This window comes from Tympanuchus pallidicinctus, unplaced genomic scaffold (genome assembly GCF_026119805.1).
Source record: "Tympanuchus pallidicinctus isolate F22 unplaced genomic scaffold, pur_lepc_1.0 scaffold10, whole genome shotgun sequence".
Lineage (NCBI taxonomy): Eukaryota > Metazoa > Chordata > Aves > Galliformes > Phasianidae > Tympanuchus > Tympanuchus pallidicinctus.
In genome coordinates, this window is record NW_026294619.1 from 9653578 (window position 1) to 9678666 (window position 25089).

At 41.5% G+C, this 25089-nt stretch overlaps 1 protein-coding gene across 1 annotated transcript; it reads left to right on the forward strand.

Moving 5' to 3' along the window:
- The first annotated feature begins 1405 nt into the window (after positions 1–1405).
- On the forward strand, positions 1406–24787 carry PLCXD2 (phosphatidylinositol specific phospholipase C X domain containing 2). Its single transcript, XM_052705794.1, has 4 exons — positions 1406–1655; positions 14874–15334; positions 16387–16628; positions 18897–24787. The coding sequence occupies exons 1-4, from the start codon at positions 1514–1516 to the stop codon at positions 19057–19059; spliced, it is 1008 nt and encodes a 335-aa protein (XP_052561754.1). The 5' UTR covers positions 1406–1513; the 3' UTR covers positions 19060–24787.
- The last annotated feature ends 302 nt before the right edge of the window (positions 24788–25089 follow it).

The window sequence follows — 25089 nt, forward strand, 5'->3', positions numbered from 1 at the left end:
TGATGGAGTCACCTTTCCTGAAGTATTAAAAAAAACAGTCAATGTGGCACTGAAGGATATAGATTAGTGTTATGGAAGTGATAGATCAGCAGTTGGATTTAGATGATCTTAATAGTCTTTTCTAACCTTTAATGATTCTGTGATTCTATGATTCTAACTTGTTCCTCTAACTTGCTCGTCTTCAGCCTTCTGTCTGTCGTACACACCCCATCCTCTCCATGTCATTTGAGGAGTGGGAAATGCAGGATGGTTGCAGCAAGTACACCAACTTCAGTTTTGATGATTTTCCTAACCACTGTGAAGCTGTGCACTTTCCTAACCACTGTGAAGAAGGTGCACATCTGAGCTGCACAGCACAGCACCCTTCTGCTGGTGCACACAGGGCCATTGCATGTGTGCAGGCACACACTGAGCAAGCGCACAGCAGTACATTCCCTCACAGTGTGGTGACAGAAGGCCTCGGTGCCTGCAGGAATACACAGCTGGTGCCATCAGCAAGGACAAGTGAGCCAGCTGGCACAGAGAGGTGACATTTCATGTGGCTGCCAACATGGAACCCCATGCGGTACCACCTGCAGTGAGATGACATTCAGACCTCAGCTGACACAACACAATCTCCAGTTCCACATTGCGCTGTTAATGTCCCCTGTTCTGTGAGACAGGCGGGCTCCGTGCTGCATTCATTGGCACGGTGGCACAGAAAGAGCAGTGATTTTGGTGCTTTCACAGGGTTGGTTCAATGCAGAGCAGAGGGGAGGCCTGATGGCGGCTGCAGCTCCACATAGGGAGCGGAGGGACAGCACTGAGCTCTGCTCTGTGACAGCGACAGGGCCCGAAGGAACGGCATGGAGCTGCGTCAGGGGAGGGGCAGCTGCGGGTGAGGGCCAGGGTCTGCACCAGGGGGCGGTGGGCATGGAACGGACTGCCCAGGGCTGTGGGCATGGCCCTGAGCGCTGGAGTTCAAGGAGTGTTTGGACACTGCTCTCAGACATAGGGTTTGGATTTTGGGCGGTGCTGTGTGGAGCCGGAAAGTGGACTCGACAATCCTTGTTGGTCTGTTCCAGATTGGGATATTGTGTGCTGTGGGTCTGTTGCGAGCACATTTCCTACGGCTGGGTCCCAGGGAGACACGTCGTGCTGCCAGAGCACGGAACTGTGGCAGCATTTGTGCTTCGCTTATGACTTCTCACGACAGCCACGCGCACGTTCTGCCCCAGCCGCATCTCGCCGGGCTCCCGCCGCACGGAGTTTCGAGGCGAGGCCCCTGCCCTGTCGGCCACACCGTAGGCAGGGGCGGGGCAGCCGGCGGGGCGGCCAATGGTCGCGAGGCGGCTGTGACGGCGGTGGGCCGTGCCATGGCGAGCCGTACCGTCCGGCCCGCACCTGTTACATAAGGCGGCGGGCGGCCGCTGTGCCCCCCGTCCCGGCCGCCCCTTACCGTCACGGCCCGGCCGGGCCGGGGGCTGCCGGGCGGCGCCGTCAGGCTGCGAGGTGGCAGCGGTGCCGGGCGGTGATGAGCCCGCCGGGCGGTAAGGAGGGCGGCCGGAGGCGGCGGCAGCGGGCGGCGGGAGCCATGGCGGACGGCAACGCGGACTGGATGGGCTCCTTGCCGGCGGCGCTGCGCAGCTACCCGCTTTCCAACCTGGCCATCCCAGGTGAGACGGGGCGGGGAAGGAGGCGGGAGGCTGGCTGCTGTTTTCGGAGCTACCAGGGCCTGTGGGCCGTCCCCGAGGTGGTGGGGGTCGGTCGAGCTAGGGCCTGAAGTGAACGCTTGGGCCGTGGGCAGCCTGGGCAGGCGGTAGGGTTGACCTTCCCTCCCGGGTGACTGGGGCCGTGGGTAGAGTTGGTCAGGGTGTTCCCGTAGGTGTTGGCCTTCTGGCCTGCTGGATTATCATCCTGGGTTTGGCTTTGAGCCATTCAGCCTTGTGTAGTAGTAGAACACATAGAGATGTTGTTCTTCCTTTTCTGTTCATTGCTTGCCCTATTGAGTAAGGTGACTAGTGTCTTGAGTATGTGTCAGTTTAAAGCTATCTGCTGTGCCCTTATAGTGAATAGCTGGGATTTCAGGTATTTGGACTAAATCTGGTGTTGAGATGTGTGTTCTTCTGTTAGGATTTGCTGTGCTTGGGATTGTACTTGTTAGCTTGACCTATAACAAGCACACAGAAGGCCTATGTTGAGAATCGTAGAATCCCCAAGGGTGGAAAAGGCCTACAAGGTCATCCAGTCCAACCATCCATCTATCACCTATAGTTCTCTCTAAACCATGTCTTTAAATGCAATATCTAAGCATTCTTTAGCACCTCCAGGGTCAGTGACTCCACCACCTTCCTCGCAGCCCTTTCCAGCACCTGCCCATGGTTGGAGAAGAAGTATTTCCTAATGTTCAGCCCGAGTCTCCTCTGGCACAACTTGAGGCCATTCCCTCTAGTCCTATCAATAGTTACATGAGATAAGAGGCAGACCCCCAGCTCACTACAACCTCCCTTCAGGTAGTTAAAGCCTTGTTTCTGTGCCAGGCAATTTCAGTTTGGAATGGAATGGCCCATCTTAGGATTAAATGTATTAATGCTGATGGTAGCCCTAAATAGCCCTTCCTTTAGTTAATCCCTGAACTATGACATGTTGCTTTTGCTCCTCAGAAGCTAATTAGGAGTAGCATGCTAGAAAGCAACTTTTTCCAGCTCAAACTCTCATTTAAGCGTAAATTTTGGAAAATGGAATTCTTAAAGGTGCTGTTCAAGTTTGGTTTGGTGTCCAAGAACTTGTGAGTAAATGCTTATGTGAACTCCATCCGTTACAGGAGTGGGAGAAAGACTGCTGAAGATGCTACTTAAAAGATCTTCCCTCTTTGTCAGATGAGTTTAGTAGTAACTAACTCCTAGTTGCTCCCCATGACTCCAAGTTTAAGACGTTGTTAAGCGTCATTGCTTTCACTTTAGATAGATAAACTGACAAATGAGTAAGACAAAAGATACCTTGGAAATTATTTATGAGCACAGTTGAATTTGAATCTAGATGACAAAAAATAATAATCTAGTATTGCTCTTAAATCCCAGGAGAGAAGATCTTAGGGGTAACTACTGTAAGCAGATGGTTCTGATGCTGACCTCTGGTTGCTATTGGTCGGCTTCCTGATAGTAGCTTGATTTTCACCATAGTGCATTAGATTGTCAAAAACTTTTAGGTACATGTCATGTAGAAGGCATGGGGAGATGCTTCCTTACAAACAGAGGGACTTTCTTTGCCCTAGCAGAGATGATCAAATGGCATTTGAAGCATGTAGAGAAGGGGAAGTGCACTTCCTGTGGATACTACAACACCCACTGCTGTATTTCCTGGGGTAGAAGGTTGGAACAATTCAAAATGCGGTTTTAATAGACCATGACACTTTTTCTTCTCCACTGAACAGTAGCAAATGCATGGTTGTGGTTTTTTTTTTTTTTTTTTTTTTAAACTTTGCTGGTTTCAACAATGAGAGGGGGTCAGAAATTGCACTGTTTCAATGTTTGAATGCTGTTCTGGCTGGCTGCAGATTTTGAAACTTCTAGCAAGGAAATCATTCTCAGTTTAAGTGAACATCACAATGTCTTTATGGATGTAGAACTTTGGTTTTGAAAGGGTAAGTGATGGGCTGTGGCAATGCCTCAAGTTTGTAGTGGAGGAGCTAGGCTATTGAATTCTTGTTTCAGTCATGACATGCTGCTTTTAGAATGACTAGTGTTGGTTGTTGTTTGTATTTTTAAAATACCTGCACAAATTTTGGCTTTACTGCATCTTCCCATCTCTTTTCTGCATATACTTCAGGTAACATATGAATAGAATCATAGAATGGTTTGGACTGGGAGGGACCTTAAGATCATTTAGTTCCAACCTCCCTGCTACTGGCAGGGACATCTCCCTCTAGACCGTGTTGCTCAAAGCCAAATCTTGAGAGCCTCCAGGGAGTAGGCATCTACAGCCTCATTGGGCAACCTGCTCCAGTGTCTCATTGCCCTCACAGTAAAGAATTTCTAGTATCTAATTTAAATCTTCCTTTTCCAGTTTAAAACCACTTCCCCTTATCCTGCAACTACATGCCATTATTAGAAGTAGCTACCCTTCAGGTACTGGAAGGCTGCTATAAGATCTCCTCAGAGTCTTCTCCAGGCTGAAGAGCTCCAGCTTTCTGTCTGTCTTCACAGGAGAGGTGCTCCAGCCTTCCGATCATCTTTGTGGTCTTCCTCTGGACTCATTCTAAAAGCTCTGTGTCTTGTTTTGTATTGTTGGACACAGCATTCCCAATGGAGTCTCACATGAGTAGAGTTGAGGGGCAGAATTACCTCCCTTGACCTGCTGGTCACAATTCTCTTGATGCCAGGATACGGTTGGCATTCTGGGCTGCAAGCACACATTGCCAGCTCACATTGAGCCTTTCATCAACTGCCACTTCCACTTCTCCTCAAAGCTGTTCTCAAGCCATTCTCTGCCCAACCTGTATCTGTGTTTGGGATTGCCCTGACCCAGCTGCAGTGCCATGCACTTGACCATGTTGAACTTCATGAGGTTGGCATGGGTCCACCTCTTGAGCCTGTCGAGATCTCTCTGGATGACATCCCTTCCCTCTAGTGTGTCAACTGCACCACTCAGCTTGTTGTCTGCAAACTTGCTGAGGGTGCACTTGATCCCACAACACCTATGAAGATGTTAAATACCTCTGGTCCCAGCACTGGTGAGTAGAGCGAGGAGTAGAAAAGAAGGTGCAGTGGGTAGATGCTTTGGGACTATATTTTCTGATTTTTTATAATTACAGTCCAGTGATTTTTCTGCTGATTTGAATTTTTTTTTAGTTGATGAAGCAACCTTTATGGGAGCCAGGGTGATGTTACTGGCAGTATGCAAGGAAAGGGTTATACAATACAGTTTGTTGTTGGGAGATCTGTTTACAGATGCTGAATATCAATGACAGCCTGTGGTATCTTCAAGAAATCTGAAAGGTAGCCATCAGCTCAAATGAGAAACATTTTGATCTGTGTGTAATGTGTGCATGTATGACAGGTATGGCTTGCTTTTGTCTGTCTCTTGTGGTGTTTGCTTTCACCACTGGAATGATGGAATCAACTGGTTTTTGGATTTTTTTTTTTTCTCCTCCTTCCTTCCAATTTCTTGTTGTATGCAAGACTGGGGATGCAATGCTATTGGTGCTGCTGAAGCAGTTGAAGCCCGAGAACTTGCTTTAGCTCTAAATAGAGCCAGTATTCAAAACCCTGAAATGATTGGTTTTGGATATGCAGCATTTAGAGATAAATATACATGTATTTCTAAGAGATTGCAGGTTGGGACTATTCAAAATTAATAATTGCTAATATACACCCAAAAAAGAAAACCAACAAAACTGGGTTTAAACCAGTCTCTCACTTTGCAAGTGTTACCATTTAAGTAACTCTCTTGTGTGAAGCATAGAGTTCTTTATCTGGCGCAAACTTTTGGAGCTGCGTATTTTCACTGACTTTAAAGGAAGCTGTGAGCTCTGGGATTTTTTTTTTTTTTTATTTAACCAAAACTATTCAGTTTCTCTGAATGTGTTGCAAAACTGCTGCCTGAGGAGAGAGGAAGTCATTATTCTTTATTTGCCCAATCCTGAGAAGTGACTGATAACAAGTAGTGCTTATGGTGGGTATTCTATTGGGTGCACTCATTTAGTGCTTACATGCTGATTGAATTCTGTGTTCAAAATAGAGAGAAACTTTGAAGAAGTTGGAGTAATCTTCAAAAGCTTGGGTGCAATCAGTTCTAATATTTGGGCTTTTCTTGAAAAACTGGGGGCTACATTCTAAGCCAGCTCAGGGCCATCTGAAGGTGAGTTTTTGTGTGGTGTGATTGAGGGAAGGAGTCTTGCAGTGGGAAATTGAAAGATGTCACATAACCGAAATGTCATCAAACTGCGTACAGTTAATTTTGTCAAAAATACTATCTTTAACAAATTATGACTGTATGTGAAGCTCTTGAGGTTTTTTTTCCTAATTATGCTCTGGACTAATCCTCTTTGAATGTGAGTTTAAAATGAGCTCTTGAACATGAACTGTGAATATGACCCTTAGCAGGATAATGCAAAGTGTTGTATTTGTATAGCATTTAGCCTAATCTCAAGATATTTTGTTTTAAGCTATTTTATGGAGCTATGTAACTCTGACACCTGGTGTTTTCCTTGCCCATTTCTTGACCTATATGTTTTCAAAAGCGATGGAAAGGGGGTAGGTTTAAAGAAGAAGGGGACGGACTCTTTAGCATGGTCTGTTGTGACAGGACGAGGAAATGGTTTCAAACTAAAAGAGGGGAGATTTAAATTGCATATATGGAATTTTTTTTTTGTACAGTAAGGGTGGTGAGGCACTGGGACAGGTTGCCCAAAGATGTGGTGGAAGCCCCATTCTTGGAGACATTCTGGATATGAATGCGATGAGCTAAAAAGTGACAAATCTGTTTTCCCTTGGCTTTGCTGATAACACATTTCCTTAGTCATTAATGGCTTATTCAGTCTTTGAATAATCAAGAGCTGTGATACATGAGGTAGGTGTACTTGCAATTTTTCATCAGACTGTATCTCTGGATTGGTTCCAAATTTTGGAAGGTTAGCTGAGAGGATTTTTTTTTCCCCCTCAATTCTGTTTTTCTTTGCCTCATGGAGGAAACTTATGATCAATTAGTTAGGGATTTACCTGTACATGGGAAAGTAGGAAAGCCCTTTCTTGCAGGAGCATCAAGAATAATTGTAGATGCTACTTTTTAATCCAGCTAAGCCAGCCAAATGCCTCTTGTCTCCTGCTTTGGTTCCTCCATTCCTTCTGTCTCTCCTCCCCTTAGAATAAATGAAGGACAAATTTTGGCTCATACCTGTTCATACAAAGGTGAATGAGTGCCTTCAGCAAGCCAACTTGATGGAAAATTTCTCAGGTGGTGGTGATGGGGGGGAAACACTTTTTTGGAGGAGCTAGTTCCTGCCAGAAATGCTTCTCTTCGAATTGTGGTATGAAAGTCAATTCACAGTGATGTTTGTCCTAGACTGTAAGATTTGTTTTTCAGTATCGACAGGAAAGCTGTGTTTAACTTCATATGTTTAAGACTGATTTGAAACACAAAAAATTTCAATTATTCAGATGTGAGTGCATACAGAGCTGTAGGTAATGCTAGGCAGGGTGTGCTGCTGGAGTGGGTTTGTGAGCAGTCTGCCTCTTGGGAGAGAAATAGGGCAGCACTGTAGTAATTGCTTCTGACAGGGCACAGAGCCTTTTTGTCACTGCTCAGGGATCCCAGCTGGTATATTAGCACTTCCTGTGAATGTATGTGATAGCATAGCCAAGGTGTCATTTCAGAGCAATGCAGAGCAATTAAGATGTGGCTCAGTTCCTGTCTGCAGCAGGTTGAGTGACTGGTAGAGAATTGCCTGTAGGATGCTGGGCTGTAGGTAGCTAGAGCTGAATTTCAAATTTACAGAAGCATTTTGTTAACATAGAAAATAACCTTGACTTGAACGTGGTTAAAATAGGACTATACTGGAAAGCAGAATTAGTTGTTGAAATGTCTTTGCCTGTTTTCAATGATATCTGTGGAGAAGTTTGTCTTTGGCCTCTTAAAACAGATAAGGTTCATCTGCTGCTCCGTTACTGCTTCAGTGAAGCTGCTTAGTTCTCCCTACCACATGCAATTTCTTAATTAACTATCTTTGTAACTTTTAATTGAATAAATTTCCATAGTTTGTTCATGGGAATGTCAGTGTGACTGTGGCAGACGCTTTTGTTAATGTGTCCATGTTTCCACCACCTGATAAGATTGCCCTGAAGCCCTGACAGAGAAATCTGATGGTTTTGAACTCGCTGATCCAAGTCCTATAAAATGATCAGCTCTGGAAAACAGAGCTTCAGACAGACTGTGCTGTGCCTTTGGGGATGCCTGAGCTGGGGGTGTCTCGCATGGCTGCTGCCATCTCTTCAGCCGTAGCCACTTTTGCTGTCCTTAGTGATTAGCAAAAGTCCTGTGGGCACCTTGTGTTTAGGAGGCCAAGCTGAAACTCAAGTGTTTACAGTAGATGAAGCAGCAGCCCTGGCCATCTGAAAATGGGCCATGAGCTTCTTACGAGATGTGATGTTTTTTCATCTTTGATGCCTCAACCCTGAGGCAAGTGGTTGAACTTGCTAATGCTGCAGTCGTCTTGTTGCTGTGTTCCTGAGCTTGTGTGCCATGTGTGCCGTGCCTCCTGTGAGGAAAAGCAGTGGCTTTTGGAGCTGCGTTTTCTTTTCCAAGTAGTACTCCTTAGAATCAGCTAAAATGGCCATCTGTTGGGTTAAAGCTCAAAGAGAAGAAAATGTACAATTAATGTTTTGGTTCACCAAGCTTTATTTTCCTTTCTAATTTAATTGGCTTCTACCAATCAATGAGGGTGTAACCAATAGCGGAACATACCTGCTTAAATATGGTGTTGGATGTGATTTGTAAATGCAGACTTTTCAGGATTAATCTGTTCAGAAATAAGTGACTTCATTACCTTAGTCTTCTATCTCTAATAGCAGCTAGTTGTAACTGTTTTTTTTACAGAAGTTTTACTAACAGAGAAAAACAGTTTCTATGTCAATATTGTTTGTTTCTCCCTTTCAGTGTGATGGGGGAGTCTTTCGTGCTGCCCTGAGAAGATTTTGAAAGGGCTGCATAATGAAAATATGAATAATTCACAAGGAAGATGAGAGCTCTTGATCCTGCACGTTTCTGACTAGTCACAGAAAAGGAATATTGGAGAACCTAAATTGAAGGTTTTCTTTTCAGAGCAGGAGCATCCATCCAGGCTTTGAAATGTTGGAGAGGTGCTGCCACTTCCTGCTTTCCCTCTACGGGGAAATAATAAAATAAATGGGGAGTCATGGTTGACTTGTGCAAAAATTAATGGAGAGAACTCCATCCAAATGGCTAATTCAATCCAAATTGATTTCTTCCTGCTTGAAGGAAAAGCAGAGTAATGTGATATTGTGTTTGTGACAGTCTCATGCAGACTTCTCTCTTTCTCTCCTTACATTGTTTGTTCCTCCCTAACTGCCTTCCACCCCAAAAGGGGGGAAGTCATGGTAATCCTCTGACAGGGAGAGGAGGTTTTCCTAAGAGGATTTAATCTCTACTAGGCTCTTTCTCTTCTCTAATGAAACAGTGTTAGTAATACCTAAAGAATTCTTTCAGAATTGTTGTATTGAAATATTAATGTGTTTATCTAAGTAGTTTTAGGTTAATAACTTTCAATAGGACTTGTTGTTACTGCCTCTTGTCCTTTCGCTTGGCAAATGAAAATGAACTATTTACTTTGTTTTTCATTAGTGAAGAGCTTTTAAGAAGTTAATCTTTTGATTAGAAAATCTGGATTGTTAATGACCTGAATCCTGAGGACTTCTAGGCTCTGTGAGGCACTTGTGTTTATCCCATTTTCCCTCAATTCTGGCACATGTGGAACATTTGGTTTAGAAGAACACTTGTGGGCTTTAATTTGCTAGCGTTTGCATCCTGTCTTTTTGGAACTTGGTTGCTGTCTTAAGTGTCTTGGCTATGTAATGTTTGCTTCTCTGCCATCTGTGGTGCTTTGTAATGTATGGGGAATGCACTTTGTATAGTGAGCAAAGCTTGCTCTAAGAAGTCTTGGCATCAACTACAGTTAGGGCGATTCTTTGCCCATAAATGACCCTTTAATGTCGTTAATGGATTGGTACAAGTATGTTGACCTTGCCTCTTAGGAATCTTTAACATTACATGAGGGATTTTCTATCATGTTTTCCATCATATTAATATTTATTCAATGTGGACATCAAAACAAATTACTCTGATTCAGTTAAATTCAATGACTATGGGCTCTCCTGTCCTTTTGCTTTCATTATTGTTTCTTGGCTAGCCAGCTTTTTGCAGGTTTCTTTACCTGCTGCATCTGGCTAGTCCCCAGCCTTGCAACCAGGGGAACTACTGATTCAACTGCTTGTATTAAAACAAAAAAGTTTGTCTTGTTTTCAAGTAATTGGCAGCATGCACATAGTATGATCTCTAATGGAAGATCTGTGTTTTGTGTGCCATACTCATATTTCAAAAATCCCTTGAAGGTGTATTTGCAAGTCGTGAGTTTGTAAGGTGATGCTGATTCCTTTCCCTGTACTGCATCTGTGCATGGAGACAAAGTGATGTGGAAATAAAAGAAGATCATGCAAAGAGATACAACCAGTAATTGTTGAAATGAAGGCTTAATAACGTCGTGTTGATTAATGTCATTGTTTGAGCTACACCGTGGGTTAATTAGGCTATCTGTGACCAAGTAGCATGACAAATAGAGATGCTGGAAAGTTAAGACTTTGCTGCAGATGTGCTGATAAAAGGCTGCTTCCTAACAATTAGTGCAAACACTTGAGCAAAAAAAAAAAAAAGGCACCCTGAACACTGAAATGCAATCTATTTAACATACAAATTGAATTGAGTAGCGATCTATTTAACATACAACTAACTTGGGAAATTAGTATAATGAGAATAAAAAGGAGTTTAAAGATATTAATGAAAGTTAATCCACAGTTGCACTTGCTAGGATAAAATTAAGAAGGCCATCCGTCGTTTTAGCAATTTGGTGTCTGAGATGCCTCTTAATACTTGAACCTTCCCATCTTTATGAGATGAAAGATATGAAACTAAAGCAGAGTAGCCATCATCTCTTAATATGTTGTAAGAACTGCCAGAAGTTTCTATTTCCTTTTTTTTTTCTTTTTTTTTTTCCTCTGAATATACAGGCTCTTTCTTTCTTAAGCTTGTTTCTGTATGGTATGGGTTTCTGGAAGGGTGAGTGCAGCATTGATACTTGTCACTGCAACCCTTCCTGAGATGCTGCAATCTGAACACTTATCCATTGTCACATGCAGTGATTCCTCTTGAATCATGTCAGTATGCAGCATGTGCAAGAACATGCCTTGATGTAATTTGGAATAGGGCATCTAGCCTCTCTTCCCCTAAAGGACAATTCTGGACTGGCTTCTTGGCTCTGCTGTGCTTTCTCACTTTTTAATCACAGACTGAGATTGCTGTGTTCACAATCAGCAGGTATAAGGAAAATATTTGAGTCAGTAACAGGGTGTAATTTATATTTAAGATTTTGACTATCATCTGAAGTGTTTTGCTGATGTGAGCTTTCTTGAGAAAAGGGTCTGTGTAACTTGAAGAGATGCATACTGCTTGGTTGGAACCACAGACTGAAGAGGGTTTCTCATGTACAGAACTCTGCCACAATGAGAGGTTTTGTGGTGGTTTTTTTTTCTTTTTGCTCTGGTCAATGACTGCCATTCCCTTTGCTGATACTGTATGTGATTATGTAATGCTCAATCAGGAACCAGCCTGGCTCACACCATTGCTGCAGAATGATTGGGTCTTCCATGGGGCTCAGGTGTAGAAAGGAGAGCAAGGGATTCATTTGACATCATGATTCAATCAGCTTAGCATGTAGTTTAACATCACAGCTAAGCTATATTAAAGGTCAGTAGCTGAGCTGGGAACGTAGCACAGTGATCTTAAATCAGAGAAGGGCTTGGTGAATGATGTGAATGCTCACCTGTCTCTTAGCTCTCATCCCAGCATCCCCAGTAATGTTGCTTTGGGTTTTTTGGTTCACTTTTTTCTTATTGAACTAAAGGCAGTCAGACATGGCCTAGATACTTCTCACAGTTGGTGGCTGGCCTTCTGTAAATGGCACTGAGGAATGTGGTTGCACTCCTGCTGTGTCTTAACTATCCTCAGTACAGGTGATACTACCCTGCACTGTAAGGGAGGTAGTCCTCCTATGAAACAGAGAGCTTGTTTTTCAGATTCTCTAGTGCACATTCTACTTGATTCTGCATATGTGTTGATTGCATTGTAAATGAGAAGTCTCACTTCTGAGATTCTTCAGTTGATGAATGCAGGATTTTAAAGCATCTTCTCTATCTAGAAGCATGTCACACAGTTCGAGTTCCTTAAATAGCTGCCCTGTGGAGGAGCCCAGTTCTTAAAGTATGTGTTGAAAAAGCTGCGCTGTGCATTTAGCTTCTTTGTTGTTTTCTACAGCTCTAAATAGAAGTTGTTCTGCAATACTGCAGGGAGAAAATTGCTGTTTTATACCTCTCCCTGTGCTTTAAATATGGCCATCTGCAATGGAAAGAAGCTTCTGTAGCTGTGAAATATATTATCAGACTTAAGAAAACAAACTGTTTCTTGGCTTGGATTTGTGTAGACAAATCCTTCAATGTTGACAACAATATATTTGATGCCAGATAAAATTGTAATTCTGTTCGTTCCTAAGTCATGTATCAGTGTCACTGTGTGAGAGGCCATAGCAGCAAGTGACTTCTCTGGACAGAGTTCTTTGCACAGTCTTGGTTATAATTAACAGAGAATGTTTCTGATGGCTTTATTCTAACAGAGACTTAAAGGAAGAACTTAAAATGAACTGAGAACTTAAAAAATAAAATAAAATAAAATTACCAAGTGACTTACTAAGGGACAGAAGACAATCCCTGTGCAAATGAGGTCTGCTTTACAAATATTGTAGGGGACTGAAAGACTCATTGTACTTTATGAGGTGTGTGAAACTTCAGCATCTTTGAATTGCAGCTTCCTTTATGAGCAAGGCTTTGTACGGCACCTTCTGAAATGTCTTCGTTAGATGTTTAGTCCTGTATTAGTGTAGCTGTATTTGTTCTGGTTTACATATTTGGGGGTGGAAGAAGCACTCCCAAGCTGACAGCTGCTTCTTGATGTGGTTTATTGTGACAGCTTTTAAAAACAGCTTTTTGTTACTTGTCACTTGTTCTTCCTCACGACTGAAGGGAAAGCCACATAAGAGGCATGCTTTTGCAAAGACCAGGAAGGATAGATGAGGAGTCGATCAGGAATTATTGAAATATTCTTTTATAGACAAAACAAAACTGGAAACAAAACTTTCCTTTTCAGAACTTTCAACTAAAGTTTGTGCAAAGAAAGAACTTTTAAGCTTGTTGTGTACCACTGCTTGATCTTTCCTTCCATCTGGATTAAAAACCCTGACAAGGTAATCCAGTTGAGATTGTAATTTTAATTACACCTCTGACCTTGCATGGCAAGAAATGTATGAGCCTTCAGGTGAGTGCTTGTACACAAGGCTTGGATAAAGGGGAGTTGTAGACTCAACTGTTGTCTTAATCTAAAATTTCCGTTAGGATTTCTTTAAGGAATTGCAGAGTGAGGTAGAGAAGAAAGTTCTGGAAAAATAAAGCCATAGGAGTGAGGAGAAGGTGAAACTGGGCCATGCAGTGATGGAAGAGGCAGATGCAAGCAGTGAGGTATGGCAGCCCTCAGGCAGCTGGAGGAAGAGCTTCTTATGGTGAGCAGGGGTTGAAGATGCCTTCCCTGTACTTCAGCTCTGGATTTGCAGGATGCAGGTGGGGTTTGTCTCTATGGAAAAGCTTCTGTCCTGAAAATAAACAGGAAAGCAGAAATGTTTAGAGCTTCTATTATACTTTCTAGATGGAGTTTTGAAGAGAAATTGCATCTAATTGGCCAGAATGCAGGTGACTGATGTAAATAGTTGGAAATGCTTAGAAATCCTCTGTCTGTGTTAGATCAGCATCTGCCCATCTTTAGCTTCTGACTGTCCCAGTATCAAGGGAAGAGATTTCACTGTTCAATGATAGCTCTTCACTGACTTGCCTCAGCTAGGGATATTTCTTTTGTCTTGCAAGCTTTTATTTTGGAGTTGATTACTTCTGAGGTTTTTTAAAATGTGTATTGGATTGCAGAGTTCTTTTTCTAGTAAGCAAAAATTCCCACTGCAGCTGCAATTTCTTTGCCAAGGTGCATGTTACGTTCAACGAGCATGTGCTGATAGTTTTGACTGTGGGTCTTCCTTTGGATTAATTCTGTATTTTAGTATTTGAGGCTTCAGGAAGTTACTGCTAGATTGAAGAGAAATAGCTGAGTTTGTTCAGCAGTATCTAACATCAGTTTAACATGAGACTACAACTTGATTGAAAGAAAATCTCAGGCTTAATCAGCGTTACCTTGAACTTAATTGTTTTACCTCTGAGTTCAGCCAGTCTTAAGCCACTTTCCAAACTACTGATCATATGTTTACCATTTTGGGGCTAGAGTGAAGCATTCTAGTGAAGTATGTGCATGTTAACATCCCTCTGTCTATCACATGAATGAAAATATCTGTTTTGGAAACTTCGAAATACATCATGATTGAATTTGAGGTAGAATGAAAATTAAATCTGTGACTTTTTTCTTTCAGTGAAATTGGTGTCCCATCTTAAACCAGTGATCCATCAGACTCTAGGAGATCTTTGGAGGTTGCTTGACAGCTTATAGATGGAGAAGGGAGTTAGGATGGAAGTTTCCTTTACCACTGGTATTTTCCTTGTGGTTATAATTTTTGTAGTGCTTTGATATTCACGCAAGAACACAGCTCAAACTCTACTTTCTGTACTTTCATAGGGTCATAGAACCACAAGGTTGGAAAAGACCTACAAGGTCATCTAGTCCAACCATCTTCTCATTACCATTGCTATCACAAGCCTCTAACCCATATGTCTTAGCTCCTCATCCAGACACCTCTTGAACACTGCCAGGAACAACAGCTCCACCACTTCCCTGGGCAGGCTATTCCAGTGTCTGACCGCTCTCTGTAAAAGTTTTTCCTTATGCCTGTACAGTTGAGGGGAAAAAAGGGAAAATGAAGTATAAAAGGATTGTCTGAAAGAGTTGAGTGCAACTCTTTTCTGGCCCTGCTTTGCATGTATGGCCTTTTTTATTTTACAAGGCTGTGTGTGCTGAGGAGAGTTCAAGTTCTTGGAAAACTAATTATTCTTGGCTTTATTTTGTAGGATCACATGATTCTTTCAGCTACTGGGTGGATGAGAAATCTCCTGTGGGACCAGACCAAGCCACTGCCATCAAACGCTTGGCCAGAATTTCTTTGGTTAAAAAGATAATGAAGAAATGGTCAGTAACTCAAAATCTGACTTTCAAAGAGCAATTGGAAGGTGGAATCCGCTATTTTGATCTCCGTGTATCTTCCAAGCCTGGGGAAATAGGACAGGAGATTTACTTCATACATGGATTGTTTGGCATCAAAGTATGGGATGGACTAATGGAGATTAATACCTTTCTTGAGCAACACCCCAAAGAAGTCATCTTCTTGGATTTCAATCACTTCTATGCCATGGATGACAGCCATCACTTCTTCTTGATCAATAGGATTCGCTCGGCATTTGGATCCAAACTTTGTTGTGTTGAGTGTGTAGAATATGTGACGTTACAGTACATGTGGGAAAAGAAGCATCAGGTGGGGGAAGGATGATCCATAATTTTTTTTTTCACACTCAAAAGATTCAGACTTAAATAGATAAGCTGGGTAGAATTTACTCTGAGGTATTGGCCTAGGGACACTGCTGATAGCTAATATAAGCTTGCTGGGGACTCATTAAATAATTAGATGACAGTATTCTCAGGATTGTGTTCCTTACTAATGTTGTTCTCTTCTGAGAGAGCATGTTATGCTAACTTCTATTGAGGATATGATAAAATGTCATCATTTTGGTGTATGTAAAGTATGTATGGTCGGTCCATCATGACTAAGGGAAGCTATGGAACTTCTAGCTCCTTTACAGCCATTCACATTTATGGTGGCAGGACTAAATCCCTCTTGCCCACAGAGAGAGACAGACCGAGAGAACAGGATTTCAGTGACTGCACTTAATTCTTAAACTACAAGTTAAATGAGATTTTGAGGATTTCTTCTGAACTGGTACTATTAGTGCCTTGCGTGTGGCAGGGGGGTTGGAGATTCATGATCCTTGAGGTCCCTTCCAACCTGGGCTGTTCTTTGTATTACCCTCTTACAAAGAACCACCTTACAAGGCATAAAATGCTGATTTCTGATTCATTTTTGATTCTGATTCAGTTTTGCTGAAAATGAGATTGACTTCAATGGAATTTCACTCTCCTCTCACTGAATGTTATTAAAATACTGGATAGCCCAGTGTGTTTCAGCCATTTAACAGAAGTGTAGGAGGTGTCAAGATAGCTAAAATCTTAACTTCACTGGTTATATTCTGACAGTGCTCTGAAGTGCTTTTTAAGCAGACTGCTTAGAATTGTCATCTCACTATGCTTCTGGCCATTTGTTCAATTTTTAAACTGATGACCCTTAAAGCCTGAAGCAATCCTGTCCTCACATCTATGTTAGTAAATTTATTGACAGTCATGACTCAGGAGTAATTTCTTTGCTTTCTCACTGCTTTGCTACCTCCAGGAGTAATGCATAAGCCAGTACTCCATCCTGTTTCTAAACAGAGTAGTTAATAACTATCATCTCCTTTTTCTTGTTTCTGCTAGGTTCTTATTTTCTACCACTACCCGTTGTATCGAGAATTTCCCTTTCTTTGGCCAGGGAATAAAATGCCAGCACCATGGGCTAATACAACCAATGTGCACAAGCTCTTACAGTTCCTGGAGACCACTCTTGAGGAACGAAGTCGTTATGGGACTTTTCATGTTTCTCAAGCAATTCTCACTCCTCGAGTAAAAACTATTGCACGGCATCTGGTCCGTGGTCTGAAGAACACACTTGTTCATAGGTAAGGACATGTCTTGATTTCTCAGTTCTTGAAGTGTTTCATGTTGAAATGGCACTGAGTAAGCAAGAAACTGTACTGTTTGCCTAAAAGTAAGACTTGCTGACTGACCTTTTAGGAAGCATGCAGTCCTACTTCATTGCTGTTGCTGGGTTGAGATACTTGCAGTCATTAAAAATCAATAATTATTGAGAGTAGAGAAGTAATGGGGTGGATATTATAAGTGTGTTTTCTGGTAATTGGAGCTCTTGGAGTGTGATCTCATGAAACATGGGCTTGTTTGCCAAAAATCACCAAAATTCTAACAGTCCTGGTAGAACTCAGTCTCCTGGCTTATTGTTTGTCTGTTTTGATGTCACTGAGAGATTGTCTGGCTATAACATTTTTTAAATTCTTAATTAACTTGTGTAGTTAGGCACAACTGCCTTAATTGGCTCTGTGACTCTCACTGTGATGATCTCCACGACTGTTCTTAATGTTAAGCAGTGAGATAAACATGCACACGTCTGTAGCAGCTGGCTTGTGTTTACTTCTTGAGAGAATCGTTAGTCATCTTATAAGTATAATTTTGAATCAAAAGTCAATGTAACTTATTTTTCTTTAAAAGCCTTTCTAAAAAGAGCAAGTGCTGTAGTTCAGCAATCACAGAAGTTGCCTATAGAAATGTAGAAATTCCAGGTGAGGTGTAAATTGTGTAAGTTTAGGGGCATTAGGTAAGAGATCATTGAATGCAAAACATGTCTGAGAATGTAGTCAGGTATCCTCTTCGGGCTTGCCCTTTGCCTTTCCTGATGTGTGATCAACGTCAAACACTAGATGGTGCTCATGTGCTTTAGGACTGGTGCTTAATGCCACAAGTTGCATAAATGTATGTTTGGTAGGGATGCTTAACAGGGAGCACAGATCTAACTTATACCTCTATAGTGTGTACTTTATGTACTCTTGTCGTTAAAGTTAGCAAGATGATGCTGAATTTCAGTTTTCAAACTAGTAAAGAATAATAAGAGAAATGGAATAAACAAGTAGTTTTGTTTCAAGTAATTTCTGGTACAGGCCTGGATTTTTAGCCACTGAGAGGCTGTAAACCCTGCTCAGCTTCCTTCTGTCCCATCCCATCATTAGTATTACCTGTTGGAACTGTGAAAACCTAGAACAGAGGCCACTGTTTGCTAAAGCATGATTGCTCCTGTACATTTACACATGCTAGCTGATCTGCAGGAACAAATCCGTCTCTGCAGTTATGTCTGCTTTCTCGTATGGAAATTCTGCCCTGAGCATGAATATTTAAGCATTCTGAGTTCCTGCTAGAGGAGAAATGTACAGTGTTCACGCTCAGCTGACTAAAGTCTGTCTCCTCTTGGTATGAACAGCATTTCTACTTCTCCCTCTTTTTCTTGGCAAATTTCTTTTTCTGGAGCAAGAGCTGTGGAAGATCTTTATGGGTTTTTTTTCCTCCCTGTCCTGTTAGCTAATCTGTGTCTGCTATCTTCTCATTGAATATATGCATTCTGTGGCATGAATTAATTCTAATGCATTTAGTTATTTTTCTCTGTGCTGAAAACTGGGACTTGCATACTGAACTTCAAAAGAACTTGGACAGGCAGCAAGTCAGGAGTCTGCACAAGAAATGACTGAAACTTCTTCCCACTGAGAGCTGAAACAATTCCTGGCACACCTTGCTGTTCTCTAGTTACAGCAGTGTATGGTGGGATGCTGAGACCTCACAGTGCTGAAGGCTGGATCCAACTCCGGTTTCCCTCCTGCCGTTGTTCTGAGTGGATGTAAGGTGTTTGGTAGAAGTGCCACATGTGCTGCCCACAACTGTCTTTCCTGCCTGCCCTAAGGAGGAGGTGGGCACAAAGACTTCTTGTGCCAGATGGAGCTTTGTTCTGTGCCAATCTGAGATGTAAAGATTTTAGTTCAACATGTATTTGTTCAAAACTGAGCCAGGATGAAAACCAATCTAATGCAGCATTTTATCCTGAAGCACAATCTTGTAGGTGAAAAATTGATTTCTTTTTTTTTCCAGATTCCATTTTGTGTACCTGTTAGTTGGGTTTGACTGACCAATGTTCCCGTTTGGCAGCTCACAACTGCTTGCTATGTTAAGCAGTTTTCTTTTCACTCTGGTTGCATTTTTCAATGGCAACTGGGACCTGATCACAGACAAGAACATAATTAGCAAGCAGCATGCTCTCTTTGAAATAAGCAGAATACCTGTAGAGGAGAATATCTTAAATGTTTAATTTTTTTTCTTTCTCTTTTGTCTAGGAACCTGCCCATGATTTTGAATTGGGTGAAAGCACAGAAACCAGGTGTTATGGGTGTTAACATAATTACATCTGACTTTGTGGAGCTGGTTGATTTTGCTGCTACAGTTATTGCATTAAATGACCTCCTTCTAGAAGAGGATGATTCTTCAAGTAAATCCTGAATGCTGTGTCCTGCTTGTGCTTATCAGTGAAGATCTTTCAACTATGCTAAACTTTTTTTTAAGTGAAACCTACTGTAATCATTTAATTTAAAACAAAGTTTTCTAGAGGAAATGTGGTTTAAAAATTAAATTGTATACAGAAGGTTCTTTTCTCCTAGGGCTCTGTGGATCTGAGTGGAACACAGAGTACCAGCTGAATGCTGCTGCATGTCTTTTTGTGGTTACATGTTTGACTAAGTTATGCACACATCTGCTGCAGCACACAGTGTTGTCTGCCTGCCAACAAGAGGCTGGCCTCTGAAGTAGATGTACCCAGTTACTGTACATATCTCCTTGGTGAGTAGGCTCACTGTGTCTCACAGCATCCTATTTTTTTTTTTTTTTGTTCAACTCAAGGAGTCAAATCAGGAATCATTGTTGATCTCTTTGTAGCAGTTTTACTATTACAGCCAACACTCTTGTTTTTGGCCACATCAGGCATAGCTGATCTCACTGGATGCTGCTCTTGTATTCATCACGCTGTTTTAGACACTACCTCTGACTTAACTGGGGAGGGGAGAAATAAAACAACTGATACCCCTGTTGTTCAGGGAGAAACAGTTGCTACGCTCCTAATATCTTAAGTATTCTTTGACCCCCAGATGCGAAGACATGGCACATACTGCCTCTTTGCTGTCCAAACTCTCTTTCTAAATTCCATACTAAAGTAAATATTTTACTTCAGTTCTTTACTGTGGCAGTGTTTTAATATATCTGTCCTTTGACACTAATTTGGAGAATATTTCAGTCCTTAAATTATCAGTATTGTAACTCTCAATTCTGAATTCTTGTTGTGAGACAGTTAAACAAAAGAGAAAACAGTGACCTTTCTTCGATTTGCTGGTCACCTTCTTTTTTTTTTTTTTTTTTTTTATTCACCCAGTTTTGTGGCAAAAGTCTCTCACCCAGATAGTCCTTCTATGAAAGGACCTATGGAAGGAGGCTGGCTAAGTGGGAATTGTGTGGTATTCAAAACAGTACTTATAGAGACTGCTCAAAACTGAGATCTGAGTACTGGATCTGAGTTTTACAGTGTGATGGTGAATTCCAAAACTGGACTCAAATGCTATGCTTGCAGTCAGAACTCCCACAGCTATGTGGAAGGAATTTCCTTGCCTTTACCCACTTGTGACAGAGTAAGATGTACTCACAAGGGCTAGCAGGCATCAGTGCTGAGTGTAGTCAGTCATTTTTGTTGATGCACAGCAAACATGACTGTGTGCTTGAGCCAAAGACATCACACTGATATTTCTGAGCACGTAATTGATGAGCCAACAGTGGCCCTGTGATCTGTTTATCTTGGTTTAAAAAACAATACATGACTGGTGAGCAGATACTACTTGGTTGTTTTCCTGAACCAGCTGTTGGTGCATTAATTATTCAGTGATTATTAACTTGTATTAATCTATTCATAAGAGAATGAATCATCTTTATGGGTATTCTATTCAAAAGAAAAATGTCTCTGGATTTATTATTTATCTTATTCTGTGTCTGCCACTGTGATGTGACAGCACAGAAAAATTCCAAACCATTTTGTTTGTCACAACTCTGACCTCAGGACTTTATCTAAAGGTTTGCAAGCCTTCCATGTGAACCTTGGCCAAGTTCTGAGCAGGCTGTGGTCTGATTTATCTTATCTACTTGTTGCATGGGTTTTTGTTTGAGTTCTTTGCATTTCTTCTAAACTGAATTAAGTTGAATCTTTTTTCTTGGGGGCTGGGGAGGTTCTGTCTTTCAGTCTTTTTTCTGTTGAGCTTTAGTGAGGCAGGGCCAAGTAAATAAAGCAGTCTCAGGGAAATGAATCTCAACTTTCTAGTTTAAAATTTTGTTTGACAACTACAGCAGCAGATTTCTATTGCTGTTATGTTGTTGGTTAAACTTTTAGGACTTGTTCTGATTGGTATTACTTGTTTTCAGAGTTATTTAAAATTCCTGTTTTTTCAGTTGAGTTTTGTTAATGTACTTCTGGCATGGCCAAGGCCAAAACTCCATAATAGTATTAAATGTACAGATTCTGTTCCAGTGGTCTTCTAGCTACAAATTATCTTAGAGCAGAAAAACTTAGATTAGGTGCTGATGAGGCAGAAATAAAATGTTTGCAGTGTTCTCTACAGAGCCAGAAGACAAGATGAGAAGGTGAAATAGGTATGATGTTTGCATTTGACCTTTAGTATGTTTTATACTGTATGTATCTACCTCAAAAGAGATTTATTCAGGCTTACCTAATATTTATATTGTGTGTACAGAGTAATGGCTGTGTTGTTGGTCTTTCTGTTCTATTTATTTAAATAGAGATACAATGATTGCAACTCAGGGTTTTGGTTAAGTATTTTTGAAAACAAACTTGTTTTTTTTTCACTTTGCTGTTGGCTCTAGCCCCTTGAAATGGAGCAAAAGAGTGCGAGGTGTTGAGTGTTAACAGAGGGACAAGAAGTGGAAAATAGCTTTAGGATTAATTATAAAGTAGGAGGAGAAACTCATCTTAAAGAGGCTTGTGGTGTCCTAAAGCAGTGCTTGATGTTCTGCCTCTGTGAAGAAACTTGACTTCCTCTGGAAGAAGCTGGTGACTGGCAGCTACAATGGCCTGCTACAGGACATCTCTTGGAGATGCTCTGGACAGTACTGATGTTTAGAACTGATCTTAGGGTAATTCCAAACTGTCCTAAGCAGCAAGAACTGCCTTTCTCCTGTTACTCATCATATCCCATAGCAAAGCTGCTCATGTAATGGGCTTATTTCTCTTTGCCCCACAGCATATTCAGATACCCTCACACACTGTGATAATGAGCTGCTCTCCAACTTGGGCTTTGAGTTGTGGACTCTTATTTTTCCAGCAGTATAGAAATGACAAGGAAGAGGTGACCTGGCAAGGAAATGAGGATGAGGAAAGTAAGGCAGTGGGCTGCATCTGCATCCCATACATAAGGTGTGGCAGTGCTTAGTCAGGTTTGTGGCAGCAGTGGGGAGCAGGTCTGGTGAGTGCTGGTGGGCACTGCTCCTACTGAGAAGCTCAGCTGAGTCTTGCTCTCAGTGGGCTGCAGCTGGGTCAGGTGTGGATCAGCAAGCGGGCAGCAAGGCCTTGTGTGACCTTAAGGGAAATAAAGATTGGCATTAGTGCAGGAGAAGGTTAAGGGACCTGTGTGGTTGATGCGGACCTGCATCTGTTGTGCGTGCTCATAGCTTTAGTTGGATCTTCTCAAAGCAGTAGAATTCAATTTTGAACAGTTACAGTTGAAAACTCTCCATGGGTAATTGAGTACTTGGTGATTTTGTAGATGTAGGAGATAAGAAGTCCATATAGTAATAGCTGCTTGAGGCAAAATACTTGAAACATGTGTTCTTGAGTAATTATTTATATGGTATGTTGTTGTAGATTGTTTACTTTATTTGCTGTTTCATTGCTGTCACTTCTCTTCCTTGTGTGCATATGCTGAATGCTGAGCACACTGATAGCGTGCCCATGCTCAGTGCTGTCATATGCAGCCCTCAGGCACACCTGAGGCTCTCAGACCTCTGTGCACATCCTGGTGGAGAACAGCAGAGAGAAGAGTATCAGGAACATGGGAGTTGTAGTGTCTTACCATATGTTTGTAAGTGAAAGCTAAGAGTTGTAACTAACTTGATTTTTCAGACTATCAGTCACTTAGCTTGTGGTTTGTTTTTTTTTGTTGTTGTTGTTGTTGTTTGGTGAGGAGAAGCTGAGTTGTAGTTCTTTGTTTGCTTTTTTGTTGCTTTTTTATTTGAAAACACAAGTTTCTTGCAGGTGCTTTGCTGTGATGGTGAAAATCACTGCTGGAGGTGGTGCTGATGAGGGATGTTTTAGGGGTGCAGTGGTCAGTGACACATGTCAGATTGAGAATCTTGGATAATCAGCCTCTTTGTAATCAGCATTTCTACTGAACTGACATTTTAGGGAAGACTGAGAAGAATGGGATCATCTGCTCCTGACACCTGTTTTCTACTGTGTTGGTACTGAGTTAATATGTTGATAGTCAGGAGGCACTCATGCTGTAATGAAGTTTTTAGACCAGGGACTTCGGCTCAAAGTAGGGTGTCTGCCAAGGTATATCTGTTGTTCTGATCTGGTTAAGCCTTGGAAATATTTTCCTTGTGTACCTGTCTCACATGTCAGAGTTTATGTATACAGAGTTCACTGTATAATTAGCAGTTCTCATTTTGTATTTGTTTCAAATATTGTGGCGGTTCTGTTTTATACTACATTAAATATGAAAGTCGGTTGACAGAGCCTGTGAGACTTGATGATTACTTGAATATGAAATATTTATTAGAGTCCATGTGCACTTTCATTAAGACTTTCAGGTGGACTTAAGTATATTGTTACCCATCCTTAAAACTCGAGGGCCACTTCTTGGGATGAAATGTAATTTGTGGTGACTGCTTTGAATGCAGGAGAATGGTTCAGTGTGAACACCAGAACTAACCCAAAACTGTATTCAAACTTCATGCTATATCAAGATGTAGTCCTTTTAGCAGAGAAGATGATTTCTTGCTCTTCTAGGTGTATAATGGAAGTTCTTCTGCTGTCTGGTAGCCAGAGCATACACTGACAAAAGTAGTGGAAACCTACTGGGTGCTGATCTTTCTAAGGGTCCCAATTCAATTTGCTGACAGAAGGCACTATGGTAGGAGTTCACTATATTTGAACTGGCCTCCATTTACCAGTTAGTTTACAAATAAGAGCTCTTGGCTTTTAAGAAGTCTGTGATTGGACAGAGAGAAATGGACATCCATGCATTTTGTTGAAACACACAAATATTGCTCAGCTGAAATGTTTTCAAACTCCAGTTAGCTTTATTTGAATACAGGTTTGAAAAGCTATCCTGCAGTAGTGAAATGCTGCACCTGCTCTCACTAGTGTAAGTGCAGTAGATCTGTTTTGACTTGAGCTGGTAGAAGAACTCAAGCATAAACTGGAGAGTGAGTAGATTTTGTGCTAACAATGTGTATGTGGGTAAGAATGCAGCATTCTACTTAATGCTAAGTAGATAAATGATAATCTTCCTAGCACTTTGGGTTAGATTGTTAAACCAGTCTGTTTTACATTTTAAAGTCAGGTCCTCTGAATGTGAGTCTCACTGAAGAAGTATGTTCATGTAAACATTTTCTTTTTCTACAAGTCTTTAATCTTGTAAACAAGCTGTAGCTCTTAATTGTAAGGCCTGGAATAGCACTGACAGTTTAGTTGTGTGCTGAATCAAATTATATTTTATATTATATAATTATATTACAGATATTTACATATTGTGATGCTCAGTGATACAGTGCTGCTGTTATGATTTGTAGACCTGTGATAATTTACTGTCTATCTCAAATTCAGCTGTAATGTATTCTCAATTCTTAGGAAAAGTACATTCATATCAAAGTGATTTTGACTCTTCAACTTTGCTCAGTGTCAAATGTATTTTGTAATTGAAATTTTTTGTTTGTACCCTTAATGGGAGGGGCGAAGGAGGCCAGGTGAAGAAGAATTACTTGCAATTCATATTTTGTGCAATTTCTCTTTTTTTTGGCCATTCATGCTTTGAGTCTGTGCAATTCAGTCTTGTGATACCAGGATGCCTCACTTGAACTGCAGATAAACTTGGGTTGACATCTGTGTTTCTGCTTTATTCTGCATCTATATCATTGGGGTTTTTAATCCTGAAAATAAAAACGTCATGTGAGATAATCCCACTGTGTCTTCTGTGCTGTTGACTGGTAAATGAAAACTGCATTCTGCCACTTGCATTGATTAGGCTTGTTTCCTTTTTTCTAATTCAGAATGGTGTCACTGAGAGAATCATAGAATAGTTTGTGTTAGAAGGGCCCTTCAAGATCACCTAGTTCCAGCCCCCATGTTATAGGCAGGGACATCTCCCACTAGACCAGATTGCTCAAAGCCACATCCAGCCTGGCCTTGAATGCTTCCAGGGAGGAGGTATTCACAGCCTCACTGGGCAACCTGTTCCAGTGTGTCACCACCCGCACAGT

Coding starts and splice junctions, on each gene's coding strand:
- PLCXD2 (XM_052705794.1), top strand. CDS start 1,514: ATGAGCCCGCCGGGCGGTAAGGAGGGCGGCCGGAGGCGGCGGCAGCGG. Junction 1,656..14,873: donor TTCCAACCTGGCCATCCCAG/GTGAGACGGGGC, acceptor TTTATTTTGTAG/GATCACATGATTCTTTCAGC. Junction 16,629..18,896: donor AAGAACACACTTGTTCATAG/GTAAGGACATGT, acceptor TCTTTTGTCTAG/GAACCTGCCCATGATTTTGA.